Below are 12,498 nucleotides of genomic sequence, written 5' to 3'. Positions count from 1 at the left end.
GCTGGTGCTCGGTATTCGAAGCTTACAAGTTGAATTTCATGTGGTCGGTTTCCTTTAAGGGCTAATCCTCAAGTCTCCGCAATTTTTTAATTACTTTTATTCCTCTAATATGTACATTTTGTAAAGAGGCTACTGGGGCGTGGAGTAGCCGGAGCTGAAGCTAAATGGCGTTGCTACTTCGGAAATCTTCGGCATACAGCTCCGCATAGCTGCTCGCCCTCATCCAAGAAACCTGCCACCTGCACATCTCAGAACAGCAGGCCCACCTCTGTGCGATCACTGCTCTGAAGCCGGAGCTGCGCAGATGCGGTCCAGCTGTTCTGCACATGTGCAGATGGCAGGATTCTCGGACGAGGGCACGCAGCTACGAGGAGCTGCACACCAAAGATTTCTGGTAGGTGGATCGAAGAGGCTACTGGGGGGTGGACTAGCTGCGCCATGTAGCCTCAGTTCCGGCTACTCCACGCCCACAGAACCCTTTTTACAAAATTTACATATTAGGGAAAAAGTTATTTTAAAAAATTGCGGGGACGTGAGGATTAGCCCTTTAAAAGGGATCTCCTCACGTCCTATAGATCCACCTTATACCCAATCTACCTATATGGGTAGATTCCTGGTGGTAGGTTCCCTTTAAGTTGAATTTGTATGTAAGTCGGAACTGTACACTTTGTAACGCCAGATAAATACTTTTTGGTCTCTGTGACAATTAGATTTTAAAAATGTTGGATTCTCATCAAAACCAGGATTAACAATAAAGCTTACTTACAGACACCTGAGCTGTTTATTGTAGCCTAAGGCTAAATTACAGTAAATTACCATCATCGGGAAGTCCTTTGTAACTAGGGGTAGTCTGTAAGTCAGGTGTTCTACCCCATTTACAGCACCATGACTTGTGCTACAGAAGAAGCACACTTCTTCTAGACTACAACTACTTGCCTCATTCATATCCGCCATAATAGCTTCCGCTGGAAGTTTAATATTTGTTTACTACTCTGACAGAACAGGGACAGAACAGCCAAAAGGACAAACATTGTGTAGCATTCTGTTTTCAGGAATGTGTTACAGGTGGTTGCACAGGCTGTGCAGTACATAGTACAACACGAAATCTGCAGACATAGCACAATCGCCTATGGCTCAGTGTACCACGGCACGTGATATCATCTCATCAGAAACAAAACATTACAATAAACCACGGAAGTCCTATTTTTCACCAGCTAAGCAGGAGAACTCATTGGTGACCTTGTAGGTCTCCTTGGACATGTAGTTGATGGAATGTTTCAAACAATTTGTCAGTAACTTTACATTCGTTCTTTAGGTTATGTACTATTTGACCTATGTGCCTAGGTCCTGTGAGGCTGGATTGATTTAATCACTTTTTTTTTTTTACTGCATTGTTTATAAGACTGGGGAAAAAAAACTAAAATCATGAAAAATAATTGTCCTTATATTATGTAATTTTTATATAACAAAAATTTTTCTTGCAATAATTGTATACAATCTATTGTTTATTACTTAACAAAATTACAGTACAGCTTTTTTTTTTATTATTGGTGATCAGGCAGCTTTGTGGCAAAGACATATAGGGGCACATTTACTTACCTGTCCTGACGCATTCCCCAAAAGTGCATTGTCCGACTGGAATGCACTGTGCCGTGATTCACTAAGATCATGCACCAGATAACCTGCTCAGGTCCGACAGTTTACCTTCTTCTTCCTGGTGCATGTAAGTGCTTGATCTTGCAAAAAAATTTGAAATTTAATTCCCGCGCTCAGTCTGAATCAGTCGGATTGTCCGATGGCCGGCCCCCGATTTTTGCCGCATGAAAGCCAGTGCAGCTGCGCTGCGGACCCTTAGTAAATAAGCCCCAGGGTCTTGATCAAGTATCATAAATAAAGGAAGCATCTAAAATCATTCCAAGGCCTCCTGCATTCAGTATGTGGAAACGGACAAATCCCACAGCGTGAGCACAGTGCAGTCCTTGCATCATACAGAAATATGGTACAAGGAGTCCCTTTCTGCCGGCTGATCTGCATAAACTGTAACAGTTGATGCCACATTTTTTTTACATTTGAGCAAATTTGCTAAACCATGTCATTTTCTTCACTAATACGTAATATTTTGTGATAGAAAAATGTCAAAATACATTAAAGTTTGTGACTGTAAAGTTTAAAAATGAGGGTTCAAAGATTCCAAATACTTCTTAAACCCACAGTAGATTCTGAGTAATGTGTGTGGCAGAAGATAACGGTGTGCTGGTGACGCAGTTTGAGCTGTGGGCGAGTCCTGCTCTGTGGTTACTACATTCTGACTGTATTGAAAATTTGTGGAGTTATGACCATTCTAAAACATCTTATTCATATTATTCTTGGTCAGTTCTGGTAAAACTGAAGACATTAAACACAGCCACCAAGACTCCTATTTGACTTTAGGGTTTCATAAATAGTGGACACTTAGCATTCACTGAAAGCGCAACTGTCTCTCCTGCTCGAGTAATAATGGGGGCCATAAATGAAAAAAATCCAAAAGTTTAAAATAAAAAAAACATTCAATCTAATCAAAATATGTTCTGCATGACTCTGTGAATACCATAACCTACGCATACACAGTTCCATACCCCCTGCAGTTGTAGAGAGATAATAAGACTCACTATGACGTCAGTGTAAGTATATCATCCCCTAGGAAGTTTTGCTGCATCACAGTCTTTGAACCACAGAACTGACCTGACTGTTCCTCCAAAAAGCTCAAGATGCGTGAAATTGTCCATCTGCAGATCGGTCAATGCGGGAATCAAATTGGAGCAAAGGTGAGAAACTTCCCATCAACAACTATAGGTGATGTGACGCCTACGTACATGGAGACAGGATAGAATTGTGCCTTGTAATTGTGAAGATGTTTTTCTGATTATACATTTTTAAGCTTTTCTGGAGATGAATTCGGAATTGTACCAAATTTGTTAATGTGGCCGCTATGAGATAATGACACAGGGTTGACAGCAGTTCTATATAAAACAATGTGACAGATCATTATGTCAAAATCCGCTGTGGCAAACAAACTCAGCAATGCTACATGTTTATGGACAGATAGAAATCAAATGATCCTCCATCGGTGGCCATTTTATGGATAGGAATGTCTAAATTACATAAATTAGGAATTACCTAATATCCTGCACTACACACACATTACAACAAAATGAAGTAACATGGACAACCCCTTGAAGGTGGTTTTACATGTCCGCTAAAGCTCTAACAAAATCATGAATTTCGGTCGGGTCTGCTGACCTCTAAATATCACTGGGGGTTTCAAAAGAAAGGTTGAGTTGTTTTCGACATCTTGTATCCTGTATTCACAAGTGAGATAAGCTGTCACTGGAAACATAAATAGTGGAGGTGTGAGGTAGTGCTGAATCAGCATGTGGCCAATACACCAAGGTTTTGGATACCTTAATATTGCTATGGAAGTCAATGCATTCACAGATGAAGTACAGTGTGGCCCTCTGAACGTGGAACGCCACCGGTTGAGACCAATTCAGTTACCTCTAGCAACTTGTAGTGTAAGGGGCCTGACCATGTCTTACCCCAAACAGGAATAATCAATATTACAACATGGCGGATGTTATGTAATTGCTGTATGGAATAATACATTTCTGTTATCCGCCATTGAAAAGGGAAGATTGTGTAGTGACTGGAATTTGTTATGCATCATTATCATCATGTCTGTGTGTTTCAGTTCTCACAAGTCTAGAGGAAGTTTTAGGTTTCGTTCATCTTCTAAGTGTTCTACTTCTTGTGCTGTGGTTGACTGCACAAGGATCAAAACGGATATCTGGAAGATGAAAAGTTTCTAGTAGAGGCAGGAGCCAAGACGAGAAGAATCCTTGCTTCACTTACGGCCATTTTCTCCTTGCAATTATCTGTGTCTTACAATATACACTTTACTGAACAGTTATACATAGATCTTAAAAACATTTAAGATTTATTTGTTTAAATACCTGAACTATTTTGATTGCATCCATCGACAATGTAGTGTGTATTCAGGCAATTGTTTTTGGTCTGATCTTCTCTGAACTGCAGCATGTGGCAGCCACTTATCTCTGTGGAATAAAAACATGCACATCTGGCCAAGTAAGACTTTTTTTTTTTTAATAAGGAGTTTTCAAGGCTTTCTGCTGTATACCATCTATAGTACATTGTGTGCTGTCATCTTAAGAATAATATGTTGTTACAATGGCTGTAGGTAGTAAAGTTGTTGGGCAACCATGCCCCATATTGGGGTTAGCATTCATGATCTCCGGTGACCGGCGCTTCATGCACGGGTATGGACAGACAATGTAATTCCATGATGTGACTGTTATATAGAGTTTTCTCTGCAAAAAATAGCTTGGATCATTAATTGTCTATTTAAGACGCTCTCCATATCAGTAAATAAGTGATAAGTGGCTGGGGGTTTGGAGCTAAGGGTGTGCCCAATGCTTGAGACTGTGGTGTGTTGTGGAGGAGCTTGATAAGGGGACATGGACACGTCTGCTGATGAAGATAGGAGTCTCCCACTACTGCTGTATTATCCAATGCTCTTGCAGAAAACCACAACTTCTTTTACATAAAATGTCTGTACACTAACAATTGTTCCTTACCGACAACTGCTCTAATAAAAGGCATTTCAACAAGCGCTGATCCATTTGCAACATAATTCAATGGATGCATCCTGCGGACAGAGTAACAGGTCATACTAAGAGGTCTTCTGTTTTTCTCAAACCACTTCTTCTAATACTCTCCTTAAAGGGATTGCCTGTGGTTCAAAAATCAACCCTATCATTCCATTGAAATTGAATTGCAACAGCAGACACAACCTATGGGACTGTGTGGTGCTCACGTGTGGAACTAATGTATTCCAGAAAAAATATGAGACTTACATGAGTCATAGAAATTTTCAACCCAACATTGAAAAGTGCTTCTTTACCACAGTTGGTTAGACTCTCATTTCATATGGCCAAATTTCCCAGACACAACCAATGAAAGCAGTAAATAGTAACGGCTTATGTGCATATCATTGCCTTATGTCAGTTACTCTATTGGATGACCTTGCATGGGGTTTAGAGTAATGTTCCATTTATTTTGTCTGACATTTATAATTCAGACATAACTTTATCTACACATAAATAATAAAATGAAATGGAAGGGTTTTTGGAATATCATGTGTGTTGTGGACTATAACGTCTCTCAATGTACTTTCTGATCTGTTTTCTCGTAGTTCTGGGAGGTGATTAGTGATGAGCATGGTATCGACAATGTTGGCAACTACAAAGGAGAGTCAGACCTGCAGCTGGAGAGGATCAATGTCTACTTCAATGAGGCTCATTGTAAGTGTCTTCTCAGGATGCCCTTTGTTTCTTTCCCATTGACATTACTGATATTTCATATGCATTGATCTCTGCTCTCCTTCGATAGCTCATAAGTATGTTCCTAGAGCTGTGCTTGTGGATCTGGAACCTGGCACCATGGACAGTTTGCGCTCCAGCACTATTGGACCTCTCTTTCGTCCAGACAGCTTCATCCATGGTAATATAAATAAATATATGTTGGCTTCAATATAAATGAATGATTGAAATCTCTGTCATATCTGATAAAAAAGACATGACTGTGGTACATCTGGGGATACACAAATGGTTTTAGAAAAGCTACATTTATCTGGTTCTGCAGTCAAGTGAAGGTCCAAGCTAGAAACCAACAATGATGATGATTTCATTATATGCTTTATCTCTTGGAGTGGAATTAACATGAACATTGATGTTTTACATAACAGGTAATTCTGGAGCTGGCAACAACTGGGCAAAAGGCCACTACACGGAGGGTGCAGAGCTGATTGAGTCTGTGATGGATGTAGTGAGAAAAGAGAGCGAGAGCTGTGATTGTCTACAAGGATTTCAGCTGGTGCACTCTCTTGGGGGAGGAACCGGCTCTGGAATGGGCACTCTCCTTATTAACAAGATTCGTGAAGAATACCCAGACAGGATCATGAACACCTTCAGCATCATGCCTTCACCCAAGGTGTCAGACACAGTGGTGGAACCTTACAATGCCATCTTATCTATTCACCAACTAATTGAGAACACAGATGAAACCTTCTGCATTGACAATGAGGCCTTGTACGATATTTGCTTCCGTACCCTGAAGATGTCAAACCCAACCTACGGTGACCTTAACCATCTGGTGTCCATGACCATGAGCGGGGTGACTACATCTTTGCGTTTCCCTGGTCAGCTCAATGCTGATCTAAGGAAGTTGGCAGTCAACATGGTGCCTTTTCCTCGTCTTCACTTCTTTATGACGGGGTTTGCTCCACTAACATCTCGAAGAAGCCAGCAATATAAAGCTCTCACAGTCCCTGAGCTAACCCAACAGATGTTTGACGCCAGGACCATGATGACCGCTTGTGACCCACATCATGGCCGCTACCTGACAGTGGCTGGAATCTTCCGAGGAAGGATGTCTACCAAAGAAGTAGATGAACAGATGTTGGCTGTGCAGTCCAAAAACAGTGCCTACTTTGTGGAGTGGATTCCCAACAATGTCAAGGTTGCAGTTTGTGACATTGCACCCCGTGGTCTGAAGTTAGCTTCTACTTTTATAGGCAACAACACGGCCATCCAAGAAATCTTTAAGCGAATAGCTGAACAGTTCTCAGCTATGTACCGAAGGAAAGCTTTCCTTCACTGGTATACAGGAGAGGGCATGGATGAGATGGAATTTACCGAGGCAGAGTGTAACACACATGATCTGATTGCAGAATACCAGCAGTACCAGGACGCCACTGCAGATATTGAGGACTATTTTGAAGAAGTTGAAGAAACTGAAGTAGTTCAAGTAACAGAGACTGTACTAAAGGGTTAGCAAAAGACCGGACTTGGTGTTAATAAGATCAATGGAGATTTCCAAGTAAAACTTATGCTTTTTCAAATGGACAAAATACAGCTGCCCCTCCTGATTCAACCAGGTCCAAGACTATTAGTATCTGATGTTGTTAGATCAGGTCATTAGACCTGCAGCCAAGCAGGACTTGTAGCCATCATAATGAGAGCACATGTGATTGCGGACAAAAAATGGCAGCAAAGCAGAAAAAAAAAATATGCACTGCGGATCCTAAGGGCTCTTTAACAGTGTTGCTTTTTCACATTAGTGATTTCTAACTGAACCATTTCGGGTTATGGACACATACAGATTTTTTTTTCTCTTCCTGGCTTCAGTGATTTCTCACTGATTTCTTACTGAACCATTCTATTCAGTGGGCTTAAATTTTTTTCAACTGATCCAAAGTTTTTGGTGAACCAAAAAGTGCAGGGCACTAGTGTGAAAAAACATTGAAAAGAATGGTTCAGTAAGGAATCAGTGAAAAATCACTGAAGCCAGGAAGCCCTGGTTTATCATGATGGGTTTTGATGATAGTAGATTTCCTTAAAGGAAATTTCCTTCTTTTTTTGCATTGTGCACCAAACATACATTGAGAATGCTGTAGCTACACTGATGCGGAAACATATCTTGTTTAATCCCTGGTTTTGCTTAAAAAACTATTATAAAATTCAAGACCTTGGGAAAGCTGGGTGCCTAGATAAACACATTACACATGGAGCTTCCTGAACTGTCCAGACAAGCCTAATCAACCTGAGTTGGATGACTCATACACAGCAGCTTGGGAATGGTGCAGCATATTAATTACTTCTGACTGTCAGGGACAACACAGTGATTACTATTACCAGCTTATGCTGGGCGGGACAAAGCTGGAGAAGTGCATAATTAGAGGAGAAGAGCTGAGCCAGCCAAAGGAGCAACATAGCTTAATTTTATAATAGTTTTTTTCCTGCAAAACCATTCAGTTCAGGGATTAAACAAGATATGTTTCTGCATCAGTGTAGGTACAGCTTTCTCAAGGTAGGTTTGGTTCATAACACATAAAAGCAAATGGTAGGTTTCCTTTAAGAATTGAGTAGAGCTTTCATAGGTGCTTTAATAAATGTTTTGTCATAGTCAAATATTGCACATTTCACCTCAGTACCACTGCTTTCCTATATAAAGAGAAACCATAACTCCACTTTAAATAAAAATTATATATTAATAAAGTTTTCCTATAGGGTAAGTAAATGGTTAATTTTTTTTGCCTGTAGAACAATAGTTCTTCAGATAGGGGAACAGGATCGGAGCTGAAGAATAGGAAACTACCGGAAACAAATATTTTTCTTCTTATAAAGCTGCTACCCCCTCTGTTACATGCTTAGTTGTATGGAAATCTGCTGAGACATGTGACATTTACCAGAAACCAAACCTTCTATAAGTCACTTGTGTCAGTTTCCCCCATTATCAGGTTTCCATACATCACATAATGCAGACACAGCAGTGTGATATTACACGTGAGCTGGTCATAAGACGGAAGCCCAGCACCCTCATCTGCTGTGGTTCTCCTTTACAGACTGTACATTAAGTACACCACTAGTTGGGCACAGTTTCCCATTCTGCAGAGCTCTCAATAGGTGATGAAAGTTGACTTCAATAAGAACTATGGGGAGGGAGGGTTCCTGGGGACCACAAATAGAACAAAATTCCGGTTAATCTCAATTTATATGTCATTGTCACACGTACTTCTTCTCCTGTAGTGTTTTATGGAAAGTTTCTATTGTGTCAGTAATACCAGAAGAGGGCGCCATAAGACCTCCATCAATCATAGGTATTCACCATGTTTAGGACAACACATTACAATTTATTTTGTCCTAAATAATTGAAATGGGTTTACAAGCACAAAACTTGTAGCAATCACATGAATTTCTGCAAGCCCCATTGATTGTTATCCAAAGATTGGAAGACATTGCTGCTTTCTTTCAGAAACAGCACCACCCCTGACCATGGCTTGTGCCGGTATTGTAGCTGAGCTGTATGCAGATGAATGGGGTTGAGTTGAAGGAACTCCCTGGAAACATTCAGCATATTTTGCTTTATACAATCTGCCATATACACTAAATCAGGGGTCGGGAACCTATGGCTCAGAGTACGGAAAACGGCTAACATAGCGGCACATCATGGTCTGTGAATCGCCGGCGAGCTTGGAGCTGTCCCAACTGGCCGGACTGCATCAAGTAGCGGAGCTGCAGGGGAGCATCGGAAAGGTGAGTACATGGTTTTTTATTTGTATGTACTGGGGTGGGGGACTGGCTGGCTGTATGCATGGGGGGAGGGAGAGTTGGCTGTATACAGGGGGAAAGGCTGGCTGTATACAAGGGAGGGGATGGCTGTATATAGGGGGGGGGTGTCTGCCTGTATACAGGGGGGAGGTGGGGTTGTATAAAGGCGGGGCAGAATGGCTGTTTACAGGGGAGGGGCTAGCTGGCTATATATAGGGGGCTGGCTGGCTTTATACTGGGGGGCAGTCTGTAGACTTGGGGGGGGGGGCGCTGGCTGTATACTGGGGGGCAGGTTATATACGGCAGGGGCTGGTTGGCAATATACAGGGGGGAGTCTGGATATATACAGAGGGCTGCAGGCTGTATACTGGGGGGGGGGGTGTCTGGCTATATACTGTATAAACAAATTATAAGGCTCTCCAAGAATTATATTTTAAAATATGTGGCGCTTATGGCTCTCTCACCCTAAAATGTTCCTGACCCCTGCACTAAATGGACAAAAATATTGAGACACCTACATATTACACCTGTAGGAGCGTTAGTGACATCCCATTCTTCACAGTAATGACTATATTGAGTGGGCCTCCAATCTTCTGGGACAGCTTTGTGCTAGATTTTAGAGTGCGTCTATGGGAATTTTTGCTCATTGAACTGGAAGAGCATTTGTGAGGTGAGATACTGATATTGGATAAGCGTTATCCTTCAGCCTGAGCTTCAGTACAAGTGCAGGAGTGTGAGAAAGTGACCCAAGCCCTGAGGGTGAAGTGTTACAGCATATTGTGTGAGATATCAGCTAATGATGTGTCCTGACGGACCACTATGGTAATGGCTGTTCGCCAATCCGGCAATTATGACAAAAGTTCAGGACAATGGAATTTCTCTCAAAATACACATATCAAAAAACAAACAAGAAAACTAAAAATATCAAATATTTTTCAAAAATCTATTCAATGATACCAAACCCAGTCCCCTATCTCCACTTTATGGGGATGGGGCACCTTAAAAATCTTAAGAGAAATCCCCCAGGAAAAATTACATACATTTCACCGGGGTCTTTTTCAATGTTGGTGACAGATGGCGCTGTAATCGGCAAAAGTCAAAATGTGTTCAAAAACATTGAAAAGGGAGATATTTCCATAAATACACATATGCAATATTTTTCTAAAAGCTATGAAAAAAGCAATGAAAAAAAGCAATGTTTCCAAATTTAACACACCACCTCCTCCTGTGGCGGTTGTGCGGAGCAGGTGGGTTACAAATTATGAAAATCTATTTTCCATTCCAAATGTTAAAGAACATGTAGCATCAAATTACCTGATGGTAGATGATTACAACTCATCTCCCCGTCCCCGGATGCACTGATCTTCTTTTGGTATAACTGGTGCATTTAGTGGAAACATAACTTTATAAAATATGCAAATGAGCAAACGTGCTCCGCCGTTATATAATTTATCCATGCCTCTGGGCCTACTTGTTCCGCCTACGGTGGCGTCACCAGATCTCTCCGTAAATTCTGCGAATGCACGAGAACAACATTGCCAGCACTCCCCGGGGGATGCACGAGATTTCCAGAGGGAGATGGTGATGACAGTCAGGAAAATGTGGCAACAGGTTTCCTTAAGAGCATTTTTAATAATTTGCGTATCAAAAAGTACTGTAGACACGGCTTTTTAAATAACCCTAGAATAAGAATTCTAATGACAAACAAGTTAGAAGAAGGAGCTGGCCACTCAATTCACCCCTTACTCAAATCCATTGTCTAAGAAATTGTCAAACTGTTACAGCGAAAGTGTGGCCCTGCACCATGTCACTGGTGCCATTATACCCCAGGAACCTTAAAAGGGGTTTTCCACAAACCATATTAGGTTTGTGGAACTTGCTGATCGGTAGGGTCTCAGAACCACAAGAACGAGGGATCCAATGGGGTCCCAGGTACCTCACTCGGACCCCTTGTCGCTCCCAGAGATTAATGGAGCAGACAGCTGCACATGACTGTTCTGCTCCATTCATCTCAATGGAGCAGAACTGTCATGCGTGGCCATCTGCTCTTTTACTCTGGGACCCCATCGTACCCCTTGTTCTTGTGATCTGTGGGGTCTCATCACTGAGACCCCAACAATCAGCAAGTTAGGCCCTATCCTGTGGATTACGGCTAACTTGGTTCATGGGAAAACCCAGCACTAAAGACATTTTGGAGTACAGTAAGGGCTGCTTCACACTGTGTATATGAGCCATATGGTGGCACGACCACACAGGCTGAACAAAGTGCAGTGAACGGGAGTCCCTGAATTATATGGAAATATGATGCAGGGACTCCCGTCTCAAAACGGTTTTAAATTCTGTGTTCATGGTCAGGAATCTTTACTATATCACCCTTAAACCACCTCCATGCCAAGAGGATATAGAGCAGGTTTTGCCTGGCTGCAGAATGGGCTGACGTATGATTACACTAGGAAACACTTATTTTGGTGCCCAAACTCTGAAATGCCACCTTACGAAGTATTTGCTGCTCAACTAGTGGTCACTCAATATTGTACTACAGACATTTTTAAAGTTAAGGTGATTTAATTAACAAATGTCATATTGCTGCTCAAGGTAGTGGCCACTTAATATTGCACCAAAAATCTTTTTGAACATCTGATTTCCTGTGAAGAGGCGTTCTAGGACGTTTGTGCTGAATTGGCCATCATATATGTAGCTGTACTGTTCTTCCATCGTACTTATTTCTTGATGGAAACACTAACATTTTAAACTAGATCTGCTGATAATGGTGTTTTCAGAATCAGTGGCTGTGTTGCCAGCGAGTGTTCGGGAGTCTGTTATGTCGGACACCTTTGACGGGGGGAGTTCGGCTAGATCAGTCACCCAGCGGGTTGAAGGGTGGATGGTTGGGGATGTGGTCTCGATGCGCCGTCAGCCAGGAGGGAGGGAGGCTGGTAGTCGTTTGGGTGAGTGGGCGGACGAACTGGCAGGCAATTTTGAGGCCAGTAAAAGGTGGGCGGGCCTGGGGTCAGCACAGCAGACAGGCCCTATTAAATTTCTGTAAGCAACAGTAGAGAGATGGCCCGGGATAATGGCATTTTGGTTCTCCCACCCCCTGATCATGCCGGGCCCCGTAGCAGCCGCTACGGATGTTGTTACGCCACCGATTATTAACAACCTGCCCAAGTCGCTACAGCAACTCTATAGTTGAGAGAGAACCCATTAAACAACTGGACACATCTCAGCTTCCTAAACCACAAGACATATGGCTGGTAAATTATGGATGTTACCTACAGTAACCATATCAGGAGTCCAGCTATAGAATAAAACAAGAATGTAGAAAAACAGACAG

At 42.0% G+C, this 12,498-nt stretch overlaps 1 protein-coding gene across 1 annotated transcript; it reads left to right on the top strand.

The window, feature by feature from the left end:
• The first annotated feature begins 2,634 nt into the window (after positions 1-2,634).
• TUBB1 (tubulin beta 1 class VI) lies at positions 2,635-7,211 on the top strand. The gene is made up of 4 exons (XM_072111020.1): positions 2,635-2,804; positions 5,249-5,357; positions 5,446-5,556; positions 5,801-7,211. The coding sequence occupies exons 1-4, from the start codon at positions 2,748-2,750 to the stop codon at positions 6,886-6,888; spliced, it is 1,365 nt and encodes a 454-aa protein (XP_071967121.1). The 5' UTR covers positions 2,635-2,747; the 3' UTR covers positions 6,889-7,211.
• The last annotated feature ends 5,287 nt before the right edge of the window (positions 7,212-12,498 follow it).

The sequence above is a fragment of the Engystomops pustulosus genome, chromosome 6 (assembly GCF_040894005.1).
Source record: "Engystomops pustulosus chromosome 6, aEngPut4.maternal, whole genome shotgun sequence".
In the NCBI taxonomy this organism is placed as follows: Eukaryota; Metazoa; Chordata; class Amphibia; order Anura; family Leptodactylidae; genus Engystomops; species Engystomops pustulosus.
The sequence above is the reverse complement of the archived record's forward strand: the minus strand, read 5'-3'. Positions and strand labels throughout refer to the sequence as shown.